Raw genomic sequence first — 20,912 nt, 5'->3', positions numbered from 1 at the left:
TGGCAGTGCAAAGGGAGCTAGACAAAGGAAAGAGAGTTTGCGATCCAAGCAATGCATCTTTTCAAATAATGCTGTGGCTTACATTTCTTTCTCCCCACAGCACCCCTGTGAACTAACATGCAAACTGGCTGTTGTTTTCCACTTGATATCCCTTTTAGTTTCTTTAGTATAAGAAATTAGCACCCTAGCAGTCAAGGGCAGAAGGGAAGCAGCCATTTGTGAGAAGAGGTTGAGAGGATTATAGATGGAAATGAAGAATGGTAGTGGTCTGGCTTTTGAAGTCACACCGAATGTGGCTGATAGTTACCTGAGCCACAGAAACTGGCCATATGTAGTATGTGTGACAATTACTAATTTAGCAAAATTACTACCTAATGTCTACAAACGTCAACTGTGCTTAAGAGTTCAGTGAGGATTAATTATATAGATTTGAAAAGCTTGCGTTTTCCTTTTGTTAATGTAAATAGGGGCCAGAAGCGACTGACATTTCAGTGCTGAATTCCCGCGAAATACCATTCATGGCTTCTAAGCTCTTTTAAATGAAGTAGTAAATTCTGAAAAATAATTTTGAACTCACAGTAAGTGTTGTAAGTTTATGGAAAAATACTGTTTTCATATGTAGTTTAGAGGCTTAATTTCCAGCAATAGGTACAAAATTAATTTCCTCTTTATAGATCTATGGCTTATTTAATCTCCAAACATCCCTCTCAGGCATAATATTAAGCATTTGTATGTTATGTAAGTGTAGTGAAATAGGTTGCTGAGCGTGAGTTCACATGCTTTACATCATAACCAGACTGCAACTTCTACAGCAGCATGTGGGTCTTCCTGGAGTGTTCTCTGTAAGGCTTTGCATATGCCCAGTTATCAATTATTTCTGTATGAACTAAGGAATTCTTGCAGGATTTATTGCAAATGACATGTTTCCATCCCCCTGTGCAGCGACTTAAAATTATTGCCTGATGACAAATACAAGCAAGAGAGAGTACAAAGTACCTTGTGTGTTTGTCCTGGTATTCCTACTGAACAAGAAGAAATGCCAGTCCCCCAGGTGTTTGCCTGATGGGTTGTTAATGAGCAGAGACATGAGAAATAAAATGGGGAGCAGGCCCAGTGAACTTTCTTGTTTTGCCACAATTTGAAGCTATTGAAGCTTTGTACTGGGGGTGTCAGCAGATCAGATGGATTCAGAATGCAACTGTTGGAGGTTGGACTTGTAGCCAAACTATGAAGGATCATTTTCAAGGCTTAGAAAAGACGTTTTAATTAACAGTGTAAGATCTGCACCAGTAATGTATGCTCCAGCTTCTAGTAGAGCAAAGGTAGTACCGGTCTGCTACAAAGGTGTTATCCCCATCTTTGTGCCAATATTGATTTAGCTCTTTGTGATCCCAAATGCATGCAAACCAGCTTGTTACTGAAGACATACTTACACTCTGCATAGCCTGCAACTTAATGTGAATTCTTTAGGATTGTTCTAGCATCCTGGGGTCTTGGGAGGAGGTGCTGTGTGTGTGTGCGTGAACACTATCAGGTGTGTGATAAAAAAAAATAATTGGATATCTTCAAACAGAATGGCAGAGGGCAGCTTTAAAAATTTATTTTATTCCTTCCATTGCTTATAATTAGGAATTCTTAAGGGAGACCTTTTCAGTTTGCTTGTCCATGTAACACTCCTACCTCTTTGAAGAATTGCTGCTTCTCCCCGATAGGGAATATCCTCTCAAGAAAGGAAAAAAAAAAAAAAAAAGCCTGGAAGGAGAATAGTACATTCTGAAAGAAGCAGGATTTTACGTTATTCCCCAGTGTCTCATCATTCTCTGTCAACTCGATGTTACATTGACTTTGCTGACAGCCCTTGAAGGGAATCCTTGTTTTCCAGGGGAATCATATTGGATGTGCATTATTCCACTAGCACTAATTACTCATGCTACAGAAATTCATGTTTTGTGAATCTTGCGTGCCAGCCACAAGAGAGAAGGAATATTATTACCCTTTTGACCTGTGTATGCATGCTGAAGAGACTGCACGCAAGTCAGCACACTTCTGAACATCAGCCAAATGTTAATCTATACCTTATATCAGTCAAATCTATGCAATGGCATGGCTAGGCATAGTTTCTTAAATGGCAGCACTGTATGCTATTCAACCAGCATTAAAGGTTTGATCTCTAACTGGGTGATGGGTTACTTCTGTCTTTGCTGGTGACTTGTTCACTTGTTGCACCTTTCACTGGGGCTATCATGTTTGAATGTTCCTCTTCCTATCAATTATGCAATGGGTTTTCTCCATGCAGCTCTTATTTTGCATTGCTATTAATGCCATTAATTGGGGCTGTAGTCTCTGACGGTTGTTGAGATGATAGTTTTTCACTGATGAGAGTTCAAGAATAAACTGAAGCTAGTCGTCAGTGAACTCGTTCATCCAAGAAATCCTGTCATCCTGATGCAGAAACTTCTGTTAGAGTATGAAATGCGCATTACTGATTTTTCGTCTAATTCAAATAACTATTCAAAATCTGTCTAGCACATCCTCACTTCAGGGATTTATTTTTGCAAATATCTTTAACATCATTTTTATGACCCATTGTATTGTTTTGCCGGTAACTTTTTTCATAGGTATGCAGTCTATACACAAATAGGCTGACTTTACATGTTTGTACAAATTGCTTACTTGTGTGTTTGCACTGAATAGTGAAAAGGATCTGTTGTCTTGTTTTTATGTGCACTTCCATGGTGACGGTACTCTAGGTAGTTCTTTATCTTAAAATACTTAAAAACTGAGTTCCCCTCAATACTAAAATAAATCAGACCATTTCTCTATACCCAGAAATCTTTTTGATTTTTCTGTGGTTTTTTTTTACTTGTGTTTTTATTCAAAGGAGACTTTTTCAGTGCTAGTGAAAAAAAGTGTAAAATTACTGGTTTTCCAGGTTTAACAGAACAGGCTAAGGATGAGCAGGAAATTAGTTTTTGCAGCATGCTGAGATGAATTGGTAACTTGGATTTTGTTCCCTTTTTGTCTGGAACAGCTCCACTGCTGAGGCTGGAAGTAGGATGCTAGCTGTTTAGCATTTTGTTGTCTTCCAGAGAACTCACTGAGCAGCCTGAATTTTTATAGTCAAGCCTGGGTTCTGACACAGATTTTTCATATTATCCTTAGTCCCGTTGCTGTAATCCAAGTGGCCAGTTGCAGATATTTTTAAAATCTTGTAGCTAACTTTCAATCTACCAGGACAGTTGAGGAAACTAGCATCTTTTCTGGTATTATACCAGTCCATGCATGTGATGCACTGTCTTAATGCGTTTGCCAGAGCTTTTAACACATGCACACACAAACATCAGTGGAGATCAATACCATGCTATCTTCAGAAGCTCAACCAGAACTGCTACAGTGTTTTGATGCAGCCTGTTTTGCTTGGGTACTGAGCTGCTTCAGTCTCGTGAAATAGGGATTATTGGTTTTTTGAGGCAGTACTGGTGGGAAGAGGGTGCTGCATTGTAATAGAATTTCCTGTGGATGCAGTTTGGAGAGAGGTTATAGAATAATAGACAAAATTTTGTCAGAATGCTCTCAAGCAATCAATTTGTTATAGGCTTGGAAACAAAACAAAACTTCTTCCTGGGTTTTCACAGGCAGTACTCTTGCTTGGAATTCAGAGTTACAACTTAGTCAATTCTTTGGGAGTGTTTTACATCTTGATAATTAGAATGTATTCATATTTTTTTAATTGTTCCATTTTTTTTTTCATAAGATGGATTTCTGGAAAAGTGATCTGTTTTGAAAGTAGAATAACTAGAGTGGTTTAATGGTCATTCCCCTAAAAGCTTGTTTATGGTACTATTTGATTTTATGCTATATGCCTAATTTTCCTCCTCCCTCCATTTGTAGATCATCCAACAATACTAAAGGTTGATGACAGGCAACGGCTTGCTAGAGAACGGAGAGAAGAACGAGAAAAACAGCTAGGTAAGGCTTACTCTGTATTGGTTTTGATTCTTTGGGGTTTTTTTAATGCACTATCATCTGCAAGCAATGTTTTTGCCAGTTTGCTTTTAGGAGCATTCAGCAAACTGATTGTGCTAGATATGCAATAATGTCATTCTAGATACACTATTACATCTTTAAATTAGATCTTTTAATTCATGCACAGCTTGGGATTCATCGTTACTATACCTGTCACATACCTATTACTTTTGTGAATCTGAATGAAAAATTGGTTGATTTCTGAAATCATGCAAGGAAGCTTCACTGGCGTAAATGGAATTTTGAAGTTTTAAAATATTTTACCAATTAAGATTAGACTACTTAATATGTTGAATGCATGCTTTATTGCCATAAAACAGAATTGCAGAACATGTTGCCAATGTATGGTTTGAATTTTTCTATATAAACTTGGATTTGTTTCAGGTAAAACCTTTAGTAGGTGTCAAATAGATGTGCTCAATATCTTATAAAATGTCACCTGTGCATGAGAATGTATAGCACTGTTCAAGTGAATAGTGAAGGTGAAAGTTACTTAACAAGCAGCTAGTGATGGGCAGTATACTGAGTGTCATGGTGAGAAAATTACAGAATTATGTAAAGCCAAATTGATGGCTTTCTGAAAACTATATGTTTGGCCGCCACAACATTCTGTGGCCATTGGGAGGTTGGCGAGCACAAGTATTTCCTGTTATTTTTTTACATGTTCACCATGATTTCTTTGGATGCTACATTGTTCTTATGGCTTGAGAAACAGAAGTACTTTATTTCCACTTTCTAGCTTCTCTAAGTTTATAAAACTGTATCATAACTCCAGCCAGAGTTATGCTGCTTTTTCTAACCTATAGAGCCATGATTTATTGCCATCTGGGTCTTAATAGCATTAATATCCTTCCTTCTTTTCAGCACCTTATAACATTGTACTAGCCATGCATGAATCACTAGGGTTGTTTTGGAGGGGAAAAGGAAAGCTTTGGTTTGGCTTGCTCAAGGGAAAACATGACCGGATGTTTGCCAATCCCTAAAAAGCTGCCCCTGGAGTTGAGGTTGATGGTATGTCTAGGCTAAGTTTCTTCAGGTTCAAGAGCAAATGGAGGTTACTGGCCCATTTTAATTAATTCATCATAGATGACACTTCCATATCTTGAATTTATTCTTTTTGCAGTTTGATCCTTGTGTAGTAACAGTGCTTTACTCAAGTGCAGAGAGAGATGCTTTCCTCTGATGCTTTCAGTTTTCCTGAACTCTGATTTTTCTAGCTATTGATAAATGAATATTTGTTACTGGAAGGACATGACTTCCATTGAGAAACGTGTCGTTTTATCATAGAATGGTTTGGGTTGAAAGGGACCTGCCCTGGTTTTGGCTGGGATAGAGTTAATTTTCTTTCTAGTAGCTGGTATAGTGTTACGTTTTGGGTTTATTTACACAGTGAGCATGTGTGTGGAGCTTAATTGCTGGCCTGGGGTTAAACCAACAGTACCTTAAAGATACCTAGTTCCAACTCCCCTGCCATGGGCAGGGACACCTTCCACTAGACCAGGTTGCTCAAAGCCCCAGCCAGCTTGGCCTTGAACACTGCCAGGGATGGGGCATCCACAACTTCTCTGGGCAACCTCTTCCAGTGCCTCACCACCCTCACAGTAAAGAATTTCTTCCTTAACTCTAATCGAAATCTACCCTCTTTCAGTTTAAAACCATTACCTATCACCCTATCATTACACTCCCTGATAAAGAGTCCCTCCCCGTCTTTCCTGTAGGCCCCCTTTAGGTACTGGAAGGCTGCTATAAGGTCTCCACGGAGCCTTCTCTTCTCCAGGCTAAACAACCTCAACTCTCTCAGCCTGTCTTCATAGGGGAGGGGCTCCAGACCCCAATCATCTCTGTGGTCCTCCTCTGGACCCGCTCCAAGAGGTCCATGTCTGTCTTATGTTGGGGCGCCAGAGCTGAACACAGTACTCCAGGTGGGGTCTCATGAGAGCGGAGTAGAGGGGCAGAATCACCTCCCTCGACCTGCTGGTCACGCTTCTCTTGATGCAGCCCAGAACGAGACTGGCTTTCTGGGCTACAAACACACACTGCTAGCTCATACTCAGTCTTTCATCCACTAATACCCCCCAGTCCTTTTCCTCAGGACTGCTCTCAACCCACTCATCGCCCAGCCTGTATTTGTGCTTGGGATTGCCCTGACCCATGTGCAGGACCTTGCACTTGGCCTTGTTGAACTTCATGAGGTTCTCATAGGCCCACCTCTTAAGCCTGTCAAGGTCCCCTTAGATGGCATCCTTTCCCTTTATGACGGATAGTAGCTTAGCCACTTCATCTGCCAGTTCCCTCAGGACCCGCAGATGCATCTCATCAGCTGCCATGGACTTGTGCACCTTCAGGTTCCTTAGATGGTCTCGAACCTGATCTTCTCCTACGGTGGGTGGTTCTTCATTCTCCCAGTCCCTGCCTTTGGTTTCTGCGACTCGGGTGGTGTGGCTGGAGCACTTGCAGGTGAAGACTGAGGCAAAAAAGTCATTGAGTACCTCAGCCTTCTCCATGTCCCAGGTAACCAGGTCTCCCGTTTCCTTCCGGAGAGGGCCCACCCTTTTTAACCTTTAAAGGGTTTTCCTTTTATCACCAACAAACCTGTAGAAGCTTTTCTTGTTGCCCTTGACATCCCTGGCCAGATTTAATTCTATCAGGGCTTTAGCTTTCCTGACCTGATCCCTGGCTGCTCAGACAATTTCTCTGTATTCTTCCCAGGCTACCTGTCCCTGCTTCTACCCTCTCTTAGGCTTCCTTTTTGTCTGGCTTTTTTGCCTGACTTCCTCTTTGTTGGGATGCATTGCTCCTGAGCTTGGAGGAGGTGATCCTTGAATATTAACCAGCTTTCTTGGGCCCATGTTCCCTCCGGGGCTGTATCCCATGGTACTCTACCAAGCAGATCCCTGAAGAGGCGAAAGTCTGTTCTCCTGAAGTCCAGGGTAGCGAGCTTGCTGTGTGCCCTCCTCGCTGCCCTAAGGATCTTGAACTCCACCATTTCACAGTCACTGCAGCCAAGGCTGCCCGTGAGCTTCACATTCCCCACCAGCCCCTCCTTATTGGTGAGAACAAGGTCCAGTGTAGCACCTTTCCTTGTTGGCTCCTCTGTCACTTGGAGAAGGAAGTTGTCATCAGCGTGTTCCAGGGGTTCCTGCATTGCTTATGCCCTGCTGTCTTGTCCTTCCAACAGATATTGGGGTGGTTGAAGTCCCCTATGAGGACCAGGGCTTGTGAACGTGAGGCTGCTCCTATCTGCCTATAGAGGGTATCATCTGCTTAGTCTTCCTGGTTGGGTGGCCTGTACCAGACCCCCAGTATAATGTCACCTGTCCCTGCTCTCCCTTTAATCCTGACCCATAAGCTCTTGGTCGGCTCCTCATCCATCCCCAGGCAGAGGTCCATGTGCTCCAGCTGGTCATTGACATAGAGGGTGACACGCCCTCCTCGTCTCCCCTGCCTGTTCTTCCTAAAAAGCCTGTATCCTTCCATTCCAACACTCCAGTCATAGGAACCATCCCACCACATCTGCGTGATGCCAGTAAGATCATAGCCCTGCAGGTGTGCGTCTGCCTCTAACTCCTCTTGTTTATTCCCCATGCTGTGTGTGTTTGCACAGAGACATTTAAGTTGGGCCCCTGATGAAGCTGACTTACTGGCTGGAATTCCTTCGTGCAGCTCTTCAGGTGCTCTCCTGCTGGCCTGTGATCCTTCTTCAGGCTGTGTGACATATTTTAAAAGTGACATCAAACTGTAGGGGTTTTTTTAAGTTGACATGGAATCCTTCATTCCTAAATGGGAGAGTTCTGCATGTCCCTTTGATATATGAGTGTATTGTGTGTTCTCGCATGAAGAATTATTTTGAATTAACAAAAAAAGTGAAAGTCGCATTGTACTTTCTTCTGTGTATTTGTCTGCTAACATTATGATTTAGGAGCTGTCTCCTGAGATTTCTATTCCATTACAGCAAAGCAATGATTTTTACAATGGCATGCAAGCTTTGGAGGTTTTTTTAGTGCAGAACCTAGATAATCAGTCACTCATGTCATGTGAACCATAGCAAAGAAATGCCTAAGCTGTCTGTCTTAAAAATCAAGTTGTATAATGTTGTTACATAAATGTGTCTCACTGAAAATTAGAGTTGGATTTTGTTAATACTGGGACATCAGCCATGCAACAGTAAAGCAACTGAAGGAAGGATTTTTTTTTTTTTTTTTTTTATAGAATTAAGTTGGATTTAAACTTAATTCCTCTCCTTTTGATTCAGGGGATCTGTCAAGTTTAGCAAAGGCTTCCTTTTAAGCAGAAGTTGAGAATTTCAGTAATACCTCAAGTGAAATTATTCTCTCCCCCGCCCCCCCCCAAAAAAGACAGTGTTCAGTTCTGTAAGTGTAGAGCTGGTACTTTCAGCAACTTGAACAGCAGGTCATATTATCCATCTTTTCATGAAAATTAAGCTGTTTGACCCTTCTGTTGAGATCATGTGGAATACTAGTTTAATAATTATTATGTTTGTTTATTGGGCAATATTCTGATGTTACAGAAGGGTTGATTTAAGACCTATTTTTTTTCCCCCTTTTGTTTACTCTCAAGCTTTAATTTTTTTCAAGTTCAGGGTGCTGTGATAGATGTGGTTTTCATTGTGGTATAATGGGTCAGTGTGTGCTCTGCACTCTTGAGGATTTGCTTGCACCTAGCAGTGGTATTTTAGCAGTCTTATTCTACTTACCACACTTTGGTGTCTACCTTTTCTCTTTTTAATGAGAGTTTAGAGAGTAGGAAAGATGAGTGTTGTCATTTTTGTTGTCTGGATACGTATAGCATATGTGTGGTGGGACTGTCGGTATCTGCTGTTTCTTGAGGATCATGTTATGCTACCTAATTGAAAACAATAAAAAGGCTTCTACAAAAATGCCCCTTTCACCTTAGTGTATTCATGTCTAGTTTTGAAACTTTCTTTAGAAAACGTAGAAGGCACACAGGGACACGTATGCTATTTCAGCTAATCACCCCATCATGAAGGAAGGATTTTTTAGTTCCTTCACTGTACGAAAGGCATTGTTTTTTGAAATGCCATCCCAACACTTCTGAAAGATTAATTCTTTGGCTTTTTTCTGTGCAATTCATGTTTGCCATGACTAATAAGTTGTATTGATTTTTGGTTTTTTTAGCTTTATTCTTAGACTTGCCTTTTCACGTGAGCAGAAATAAAGGAATTGCTTAGGAGCCATGCTTCAAGTGTTTTATTCCCCTGACCATTTGGTAATGTGTATATTACTCGTTGATACGCACATTCAGACCTTTAAAGTATTATTAGGGTAATCTTTACTTGATTCTATAACTAATGCTTCTGATGTGTCACCTGCTCTTTAGTAATCATGTTTTCATTTTGTGCCGTTTCTGCTAGCACTCTTTCCGACAGTGCCTATGCATGAAGTTAATGTCTGCCCTTTAAAATATGAATACCAGATCTCTTTGTGTGAGACCAACCCTCTTGGGTCATGCAAGACGGGAATTCCAAGAGAGGTGGTGGTAGGTGAGGGTGATAGCTGTCAAATGGGGCTGCTCCTAGAGGACAGAGTGAAGGGAGCTGCCACACTTCTGGCTCCAGCTCAGTACTATGGCTCCTTCGCATGTGTTGGGCTGACTGGCTGTGTTTGGCACTGTAGGCTGTGTGAGACACATGTCAGAACTGAGTTGTGTGTGAAGGCAAACATGGTAGGTGGCCTAGTCACACTGGAAAAGTTTAACAAAACCTTCTGCATTTTCAGTAGGTGGGCGTCACCCTTAACTCTGCCACATTGATTGTATCTGTGCGGGCAAATTAAACAGCACTGAAGAGCATTCCCTGGTGCCGAAACTCAATTGTTCTTGCTATTAAACTGTTATGATGGATCCTGGCAGGGTTTTGGCTACAGCCAACTATCTGTCTTGTTGCTGATTCCCAGCAACAAGGTTTGGGAATTGGCGGGGGAGGCCCATGGGCTTTTCCTCATGTGTTGATTGAGTACTGTCGCCATTTTGGAGGGTAGAAGTTTAGTAGTACAGTTGAAAGTTGTTCCATGGCAGTTGGTCTCTAGGCACATTCCATTTATTAGCATAGACCTGGTTCTCCATGACTGGAAAGAAAAATCAAAATGTGTTTTTTCAACAGGGAAAGTTACTAGGATTTTAATATGGGTTTCATTCTGATAGCCTTAGGTAGTGGCCTAGCAAAGAGGAAGAGTTGGGGATTTCTTGTTTTCACTTCACAGTATCTCAGTCCCTGATTCTTGAGAGAACCATTTTAAGTCTTACATCTGTGCATGTTTTATCTATACTACACTGACCTTTTTTTATCACAACTAACATCTTGACAAGGACATATGGCTCATTTAGTTTCTGGCATTGGGAACAAAAGATGGTAATCCTGCCATCTGACTTAACTCTTCCTTTAAGGAAATGTGTTATTAATCTTAGTTTTTAGAATACGTCTGAGTTTCAGGTTGGCTAAAACCATTAAATTCTTAATACTTACAATGCATAAGCATTAAAATAGTATTTTAAAGATCACACTATGATACAAATTCCTCTCCCATTTGAAAATTATCATTGGCAAAACAGCACATTAATAAAAAGTACTTTTTTTTCTGTCAGTGAATTCCTTCTGGCTTATTCTGTTCTCTGGCAGCTGGGGACAGAACTTTATCTGACATTTCCACAGTCAGAAGCCCCACAGAAACTGGGAATCAGTGACCCCAGCATATGAATCATTTTGGGATGTTCTCAGAGGACTTGAGTGTCAGAAGGGTTTATAAGACAAGAAAACAATTTTTAAGGAAGATTAGTTTAAAAATTTCTGTGCCGAATGTCCCTCAGAGCATGGTTACTGGGGAAGGGTTGGCTTAGAGAATCTAACATTAACTTCAGCTTTAATTACAACTCTGAAGTTCACCTTTTAATTCATTCAGTCAGCCATTTCTGTGGCCTGATGGAACGTCCCCATTTTTAGGTATGGTTAAAGCATCACTGATCCATTTTTCTGCTAATGCAGCAAGGAGGCGATCACAGTCTTGCACAGTGCAGAGCTGGCAGTGAGGAAAGGTGAAACACCGGTCAGAGGAGAAAGCTATTGCTGAGGTCGGTGCTATAAAGTCAGAAAAGATAAAGGCTGGAAAGACTGACAAAGGCTATAGGATCTTTACTCAGGTAAGCTGTCCATCCAAGGTGGATGCAAAAGGCAGATTGAGAAAGGGTGGTGCGAGACTGATCTGCCTTTATATAGGCGGTAAACCAGAAGGAAAAGGACTAAAGTGAAGAGACAGCAGAAGGGGCAGCAAAGGAAGAGCTGGCGATACCTCCCTTTGCTTCACGTGGATAAACAGAAAATAGAGGCTTTGACACTTAATGCATGCTCCCCCTTCCTTACAGCCTAAAACCCCTGCAAAGAATGGTGCTCTGTGCATGACTGGGGAAAGAAACTACAAAATGATTTCCACAAAAGACATGTGCATGGTTTGCAGTTAACATCTCCCACATTAAATTAGTTAATGCTAGCGTAAAATTGATTGATTTCAAGTCTTACATGTCTCTTAATATTGGAATGTTTCTTTCTTGATTGACCTTGTTTTCTTTTGTTCTGTTATTCACTTCAGAGGTGCCAGAAGTATAGCCTTAATTATGTTGCTTTGTAATCTAATCTAGCATGGCTAGTTTGCAAACAAGCAGAAGGTATTAACAGCATGTCTAGGGCTCAATTTCTAAATCTTGTTTTTATGCTCTAATTTAGTGCCCTTGTATCACATGACTGTGTTCAAATGTATAGATTGTACTAAGTAATGAGATAGAACAAGGACGAGGTTGTGACTTTTCTTTATATTTTCTAGTTTTAATGTAAATGTTCCTACACTATTTAAGCTTTCAGCATACAGGTACTATTTGAATGACAACCAAGGTTTCTTTGAATGATTCTTGCATGTTGTCAGACAATATGTGTTATTATGAGGGAGAGAAGTATTGTGAAGTTGTTAAGGCTCAGCCCCAAGAAAAAGCATTTTCGTTGGACTGTACCTGTACTGGAGTCCAGCCTTGGCTCAGGACCAGGCATAGCTCTTAGTATAGCTTCTGGAGGAACCATCATAAAAGTGGGTATTTTCCCCTTCCACATGCTGCAAATTGGCTGCTCTTCCAAGCTGATTGGACCTTTTAGAGGTATCTTCCATTTCCTGTAGGCTCTTCTGCTGATTCCTTCTATCAGCAAGGCATTTGATGTATGTGTCTCTATGAAACACAGCTTGTTGTGCTTCTAGAAGCACACTTATGTATTCAGAATAGGGCTTAATATCCCTAATTTTTACCCTAGAATAGGCTTTTTTTAACCCTTTAGTAAACTTCAATTTTTACCCTAGACTACAATTTGTTAATTTCTGTCTGGGGTAGCAGGAAAGAAGTTTCTGCAAATTCATAAACAGGGACATGAGAATGAAATAAAAAGATGTTATTTTAAACTTTTTATTTTTCCTGAAGATATCATCAGATAGCTAAGAACACTAACTTATGTCCTACCTTGTAGATGGCAAAAACTGAGACCTTAAGTTCATGCAAGAATGTCAGTAGTGCATACAGGAAGCAGTGAAAACAAAGGAAATAGTCTCCTTTGATTATCTAATAAGAGAAAATGTAGGAATTAGTACTTAATCTTTCCTGCTTTTAATTTTTTTTTTTTTATTTCCCTATCTGTGGAAAAAGTTAAATTAATGAAAAGAGATACTACACTTTTTCTCAGAAAACAGATGTATCATAAATCATGCTTTTATGTACTAATTAAATACTTGGTCCAAGCATAAAATTAGTAGCTTCCTCATGTTGAGATGGGTGTATATTTTCTGCTGCTTTTGCCTGTAACTTAAAGGTGATGGAAAGACATAGCTTTTATATTTGTTTGAAATCAGACCTATTTATTTTGTTATAATTTATTCCAGTCTAACATTTCTATTTGCCTTGGTAATCCATCATTAATGTGCGTTTCTGTTATTGAGTTGTCTTTTCTTGTCAAAAAGTATGATTTTATTGTCCCTTCTCTGAGGAGCAGAAAGTTGAAGATTAGTGTTCTCTCCAGAGGTTTAACATTCTGATTGTCTTCCCAATAGTGAGAGTGTATGTGAAAGTTAACTCTTTTACATACCAAAACATAAAAATGTTTTCAGCCTTTCTCTTCCTGAATTTAGTCTTGAAAGTTCAAATATACTATTTTCATCACTTTTTCTAAACAACATGACAGGCTGAAGCCTATGGAAACCACCACAAATAATGCCCCAAGAAGGTCTAACCATTTACATCAATGACAGAAAGAACAAACAATATCTATGTCTTTTATAGGCAAATTAATATTCCAGTGACATCAGTTAAGAAAGTTGGGATTTTTTTATTCTTTGCTTTTCTTAATTTCTTGTATCCTTCAGGAAGTGCTTTATTTTCAGTAGAAAACTAAAGAGCCTTTTCATGCTGGGTTGCCACTGTAAGCAGATTCCAGGCACAAAAGATCCAGATGATCTCAGGATCTGTGGAAGTCTTTTGGCTCACAGCAGTGGCTTGTCTTGATATGATCATTAGAGTATGTACGTAAGTGACTATTGAGTAAAAGCCAACATGCTGCAGCTAGATGGACTTTCATGAGATATGTGCTACTAAGCTCCTTAGGTGATCTTAGCTTTTTCAAAGAGAACAGATGTTTCAAAACTTGTGCAAAATGGTTTGATTGAATTGTAGTTTTGAAAACTACATTGCTTGGGTTACTTAGTGTGTTCAGAGTCTATGTAATGGGGTGTGTGCGTGCCTTTTTTTTTTTTTTTTTTTAATTCATTTGTGTAGCACCATGGTGATAGGATGCTGTAAGACTCTACCTAGAACATTTCCTATGTGAAGGTAGGTCTAACATACATTGCAAACATGATGTTGCATAAGGGAACAATCTAGTTCCACTCTTGAATGGTTAGCTAGGGAAGCTAAAGCTTATAACAAAGATCAAATTTTGCAAATTTTGTATGCAATAAATGAAATGGACTCCAGTTTAAGAGGAGGATAGGGAATGATTGTCTCCGCCCCCCCCCCCCCCATCCATTTCTGTGATATATACAGATAGACAAATAATAAAGATTGGAAATTAAAACTCATTATTATAGTTTGTGCATGTTAGAATAAAGTAAGTCCATAAAATCATATACCTTTTTAAAGTTAAAATATTACAAGCTCTGCATCTACATGTATCTGTGCAATACTATCCTTGGAACTGAAACAAATCCTCTAAACATTTCTGTATCAGAAATGAAACATAACAGTAGGCTCAAATAGGAAACAGTTCAGAAGGTGAAAACTAGCAGGAGAAGCTTCATGGGAAGTAATTATGCAGAAAGAACAGAAGGAAGAGAGTAATATCATATCCTCCAGGAATGGCATTTAAGTTATTTAACATTACTGCAGTCTAGCACTAATGAACAATTATTTGAGGAAAAAAATGAAGATAAAAACTTAGACTTGAAATGGGAAAAAATGATTAAAAGTATTGTGTTGTTCACAGTGTATTATTAATTAAGTTCTGTTGAAATTTGGTTTTATGAAGTGAAATATTTTACCTGTTCAGGCCTGTAAACTCAGGCTCTGAATGTATCTTCCCTTCCTTTTGTGTCTTCATGAGTAATAGGCATGATTTCCCAGCCTCACTGTGCCTTTTGTGAAACTTCTGTCTTCAGACAGGTGTCCAGTATATAGTAATTGGTTCTGTTGATGGGGGAGAAAATTAATTTTTGGAGAAAACATATCCTAAGCTGGGGGTATGACTTGTCAGAGAAACAGGAACGTGATACTGCTCAGAACAGACCTGCAGAGGTCTTTGAAGATGAGACAAAAACTTTTGCATTTAATGTGTGTGGAATTAAGCAATGACTGAAAGCTTGGGGCAGAGGCTTTCATAAATCTGTGAAATACAGAGAATCCATATTCTGTAACCTTCCTTTTAGGTGTAGGGTGGGTTTGAATTAGTCTGGTGCGAACAAGGTGAAATCAGCTTCTCTGCATGTATTGCATTGACCTGCTGTCAAATTCAGCAAACTATCGAGCCCTGTCTCGCTTCAGGAGAGCTCAAGCAGGCTGTGCTACACTCCTCAGCAGTCCCGTTTCTGCCCCAAGGCTTCTTCTGGTTTCAGAACCCCCTAAACCCACTCTGCTTACCTATCTGCCCAGGCTGACCAGTTTCCACTGTGAGCAGCTGCAGCTAAGAGTGTTGGAAGAAAAAAGGCATGGAAGCAACCTGGTTTTAACGAGATTGTTTGTTTCCTTGGTCCATCTGATCTCAGTCCCGTGAGCAACATTGTCAGCATGGGGAGGAGTACAAACTCAGGGCCTAGAGGAGGGTAAATGCTGCTTCTCTTGGTGTCAGCCAGCTCTTTGTTTAAAATGGTCATGAAACCTCACCAAAATGGGTAAAAGTTAATACAATTTTTAAATGTGTGTGCTTTGAATAGGGATATCTGAAGTGGTCCTATCCTGTAATAATAAGTGTTAACTTTCTCTGAAATTTTCATCAAAGATTCAGGAGAAAGAAGGCATTAACATGAAATGTTTGCAGTGCAGAAATCAAAGATTAATGATACTCTTTATTCTTTTTCCCTTTAAGTGTAAGAACTTTAGGAATGTCTTCTGCCAGTTTTTAGATGGTATTAAATATAATAAGTATCTCTTTTTTTTTTTCCTTTTTTTTTTAAAAAGTTATCCTCGTTTGCTGACGAAAACAAGATAAATGCACATAGAGTAAGTGGAAAGAACAGTACAGTTCATTGATGTGGCTGCCTACTCTTGGGCTGACCCTATTGTGCAATCCAACTGTGCAGAAGCTAGTAGGAAGAGCAAGCTTTTGCAAAAATCACAACCTTTCTGGTGGCACGCTGACAGTGGTTCTGCCCAAGGCATTGGTTAGCAAAGTTAGACTGTTAAACAGAAGGCAAAGACAAAAAGAGGAGGCCAGTACCTCAGAGGGGACATGCCTTACACTTCAGCTGTTCAGGATGTAACGCAATTGTTGGAGTCTTAGGGCTCAGAGTAAGCCCTTTGCTCAGTCTTCTCTGGACCTGGGCAATAGAAAGACAGCATCATGAGGGGTTATATAGCTCCAGGAGAAGAGCAGACCATAGTAAGAGTCGTCTCTCTGTCCATCCATTCTCTTGGTGAGCTATTGGCTCCCAGGAAGGGGCAGCAGATGCATGTTTCTGGTTTACAAATTAGTCTGGCATTTGGAACACCAATTTTTGTGTTTATTTTGTTATGTTGTAAGGCTTTAATATAGAAGAAGGAGCCTTTGCAGATTTCAGTTGGCCTGGAAGCTGCTTTTTCTGCCATGTTTTGCTATTTTCTGCCTTAGTCTACAGTTCGCATTTCTCCTTCAAGTCACTTAACTAAATTAGCATAGAAAAGTATTTCTGTAAATCTTCTGGTGGCTCCTGCATTAGTATTTTACATTTGTAGGTGTCACTTTTCACACCTATTGTTAGCAATTATCTAAGCAACTGTACGTTATTCTAGCTATGATTGTTAAATTTCCTGCAAACATCTTGCTGAACTTTCACCCATCTTGCCAAGAGGGTGTCTTATGGTTGCTCGTAGCTGCTGAACAAACATCTCTCTGCTAGTTTGCATACCACAGCAAAGCTGAACATGCTGTTTGCATTTCTCAGCAAATTATTTGAGATTTGAAATGGTAGAGAGCTGTTTTCTTAAGGGAGATACTCTACATATGAACTGGTCTACTCAGGGTAGAGGTTTTTCATGAATGCGTATGCAAGTACATAAGGTTTAGAGTGCAATCCAAGTTCTTTATTAGGTGAGGTGGGATTTGAGTTAGGCACGAAAGTGCAGAAGAGCAGTTTGGTGAAGAGGAGTCCTAGTGTTACAAGAAGCAGTTGCGGTGTCTGCTCTGAACACCTAGAAGCATTTGGGTTTTTTTGGTTTTGGTATGTGGTTGTGTCAACACAAATATTTCTGATAATTGAAGGCTGGCGCTGCCATTCTAGAGTACATGATTATAACAGTAGGCTCTCCCACCCCCGCCCCAATGGAATTTTAAAAATACTGTCTCAGACTTAGGTAGAGAATGTCCTTACATTGCTGGCCTCGGAAATTGAAAGTCTTTTTGACACTTTGCTGTCCTGGTTCCCTGTTGCTGCTGTGTTATCAATGAGTTCTTTCTGTGTATGGTTTTCTAATGTGGTTCTTGGTGATGTTTGTCTCGTGACCTCCACATGTACCTCTTCCTGCACTCCCATCTGTCAGTTCATGAAGATCCAGAGGTATCAAATGTCTAGGATTTTTTAAAAGCAAGTAACAGGGGTTTTTTTTAGAATAGAAAAATTTCTGGGACCTGAAGCTTTCAAGACAGCAATGAGGAGAGGTCCAGAGTATCATATATAAATGGTTTCATGTGGACTACAGTTTAAGCCCGTGTTCCAGATAGTACCTTCATGAAAATTCAGACCCTGATGGGGAGCAAAATCTGTCTCGTAGTGCTTCTTGATTTGTGTTAATTAGTACTTCTGAAATGTGCTGTTCAGAGCTCTGCAGCAGTGGAGTTATATGGCAGATTAAAGTTCACCTTTAGACTGAAGTGTTTGGTGGGTAACTTGTTTCCTTCTGGTCACCTGTTGGTACAGCTAACAGTCCAAGTACTAAAATTGTCATCCCACCCACTTCTGTCCTAAGAGATCTGTATTGACCAGTAAAGGTATATAGCAGTGATAGTTTTATCTTTCTTTTTATTATCTTTCTTTCTACAGTAAAAGATGACAGAGAATATTTTGTTGTTTGTGCAACAGAATTGTGTTCACTTACATCTGACTTAAGTATTTAGGTATTTTAAACTAAAAAAAAATCCTTTCTTCCACATAGAGACTATATGCTCAAGTAATTTAACTATTTCTGGTGGTAATTCATACTAAATGAAATGAAATGAATGTGTGACCAGGGTACATGATGTTTTAATATATGAGGAGAGATTAGGGTATTACGTATGTCTTCTTAAGAAGATGAGTTTAAAAGTTGTTCCATTCAGCTTGGTTATTCAAATTGTATTAAAGACTTCATCACATATAGCATGTTAATGCTTTTACTTCTGATTTTTCTCACAGCTGCAAGAGAATCCATCTGGTTAGAAAGAGAAGAGAGAGCCCGGCAACATTATGAAAAACACCTAGAGGAACGCAGAAAGAAGCTAGAAGAGCAGAGATTAAAGGAAGAGAGGAGGCGAGCTGCTGTAGAAGAAAAGCGAAGGCAGAGAATAGAAGAAGATAAGGTAAGAATAAATGTCATGAAAACACTTTTCAGCTTGCTTTTACCATAAGATATGGTACTATCGAACTTTTTCTTTAAGAGTTGATGGAAAGAATGCAACGTAGTCATGGTCAGTATGAGAGAGCATGTGAAAGAGGATTTTAAGCCTTACTTGCACAGATACTGCTTCTTAAAGTGCCCTTTATGAATCAAATGCAGCTAAGCTGAGCATATCTGGGTTACAGTGTATGGCACTGCACAAACTCATGCAGAAAAATACAAATTGGGTTCGTTTCATATGGTTCTCTTAATTCTTAGCCATTCAGTGTAAGGGTAGCTAAATATTAGTTACCCTAACAAAACCTTTAAGAAAGTGAGTGTGTAATGAAATGTGCTCTTGACTGATTTGTCTTGGTTAAGCTGGGAGCTACGTGCAGTGTGATCCTACATAAGTCAGCTCATCCCTGTGTATTTTTTGTTTCCTACCTCTCCCACTTTTCTAGTATTTAGTAGGTGGGAGTTACAAGGTGGGAAGTAGCTCTAGGGTGTGTTTGTGTAGTGGCTGCCGTAACAGGGTCACTGTTTTTTTCTCTGCAGATCTCAAACACATCTTACCTTTTCAAACTTACAGTTAAAATATTATCTTATTTATGGCTTAATTGCTACTTAATCCTATTCTACTGTTTGTCTTAGTAGGCAGCACATAAGCTTGAACACAACTCCAAGATGCCTGCTAGGTTTTGTCTGTGTGGAGGGTAGCAGGGCTTGATGAGATTAAGTTAAAAACCCAATAGTATCCAAATGTATTATCCTGTTGTACTTAAGGAACGACATGAAGCTGTTGTACGTCGCACAATTGAAAGAAGCCAGAAGCCAAAACAAAAGCAAAACAGGTGGTCCTGGGGAGGAGCACTACATAACCGCATTAATAACACAGGTAAAGAGGGAGGCTTGCTTTGCTAGCCAGTTTCCCTGCCCTGCCAGTTAACTGGAATTTCCTTTGCTTCTGTGAAAAGGAAGGATGATTCAGTGTATGCTGGTTTAAATTCTTTGCTCTTGATCTTATTATTGCTAGCAATGGCATGCTTCTGACATTCTTGTGTAGCAAAAAGATAACAAGGAGAAATCTGAACGAAAAACAAGGAGAAATCTGAACGAAAGTTATAACTTGTTTCAGGAGTTGACTAATTGTGTAACTCTATCTTGCTACAGCTTCTCGCTTCTGCTGCTTTGCTGTTGTTTGTGTGTGTATGTTGGTGTGCTTGTGCTGTGTCAATCTTGTGATATGAGCTACTGTGTGCAAATGCTAAATATCATGGCTCAAAAAGTAGGTCTGGCAGAAGTGACCAAATACGAAGATTAAAACAGACACAAGGAAGAAAAATTATTCTTTGTAATAAGCTGTCTGTACCTTGTACAGATATTTTGGGAGATAGAAGTCCCTTTTTTCTCCTGTAGAAGAACTTAAAGATGGGCAAACTGAGCCTAAGTGAATTTTAGCTATGTGCTTTTTTCCCCAGTCACCCTCTCTAACTTAATCTGCCAATCATTAATGTGTATATGCCCTGTTAAATATTACTCGAACCCAAAAAAGAGAATTTGTCCTTTATTTCTTTCATCAGAAGGTGGTACTTAGAATTCTCTTCTTCCTACTCTAATGTATAAGTTTCAATGTGTCCAACCTTTCTTTCATCAAGGAGGAAAAAAGTTGAGAAAAGAATGCTCTGAAATTATTGTCATATATAAGTTCAATAAACAGTTATTTTTCATAAAAGGTTACTTTTTTGCTTAACTCTGTATAAATTATTTGATTTTTATTTTCTTCACTGTGAAAAATCATTGTCTTGCATTCTGTCCCTAGGTTATTTTTTTGAATCATCATTCACCTTTCTCGATTTAGCAGGCCTGGAGCACCACTTCAGATCTCTGGGTGGTGCTAGAAAACCTGGTACATAATTGCTGTGGTTTGTTGATTCCTTTACCCATAGCTAGTTCTCAGGAAATGAGATCATCAGTAACTAAACCACCCTCATGTAGTTGCAATGCATGCTTAACATCATGCTGATAGATTAGAACTGTTGTTAGTACCAGATTTTTTCATTATTATTTATTTTTACTATGGAGACTTACTACTGGCTGACTCTAAAGATTAGGCACAATTCACTGAAATGAAGCATAATATTCTGTCTACTGGAATTCAAGACCCATTCTGAATATTTTGGTCTTTTCTAAAATCTTTTTGGCATACTACATATACACAGGATTTACAGTTATTTTCCACATGAGCACAGATGTATAACCAGTTGCACTGGCTGATGTGTTGTTCATGGATATTTTAATTCTTTTTTTAGAACAAAGAAACCAGCAATCTTCTAGGCGATGGATTGCATTTGGCCTATTCTACATTTATAGGATTCATATTGCCAACACTTACAAATCCTCATGCTGAATTTCATTCATTTAAATAATGTTCATAAACACAAGAGAAATGTTGGCATGCCAAATACAAGATGATTTTTCACATTGTCATTTGTCATCTTCAGAAAGCTGTTTTATGCAGTACATCCTTTATGCTCAGTGTGGGAACTTTTTGGCTGTACTAATATACT

The 20,912-nt window shown here is 39.5% G+C and overlaps 1 protein-coding gene across 9 annotated transcripts in view; it reads left to right on the top strand.

Moving 5' to 3' along the window:
* The window catches only part of MAP7 (microtubule associated protein 7), a 127,173-nt gene that overhangs the window by 71,276 nt on the left and 34,985 nt on the right, over positions 1-20,912 (top strand). For 5 of the 9 annotated variants that reach the window (XM_052784461.1, XM_052784459.1, XM_052784458.1 and 2 more), the window contains exons 3-6: positions 3,892-3,969; positions 18,162-18,325; positions 19,129-19,240; positions 20,165-20,251. In XM_052784461.1, the coding sequence (XP_052640421.1) occupies positions 3,892-3,969; positions 18,162-18,325; positions 19,129-19,240; positions 20,165-20,251 (441 nt within the window). The remainder of the gene's footprint in view (positions 1-3,891; positions 3,970-18,161; positions 18,326-19,128; positions 19,241-20,164; positions 20,252-20,912) is intronic. The other 4 variants (XM_052784467.1, XM_052784463.1, XM_052784465.1 and 1 more) reach the window with 1 other exon arrangement.

This window comes from Harpia harpyja, chromosome 4, assembly GCF_026419915.1.
Source record: "Harpia harpyja isolate bHarHar1 chromosome 4, bHarHar1 primary haplotype, whole genome shotgun sequence".
NCBI lineage: Eukaryota > Metazoa > Chordata > Aves > Accipitriformes > Accipitridae > Harpia > Harpia harpyja.
The sequence above is the reverse complement of the archived record's forward strand: the minus strand, read 5'-3'. Positions and strand labels throughout refer to the sequence as shown.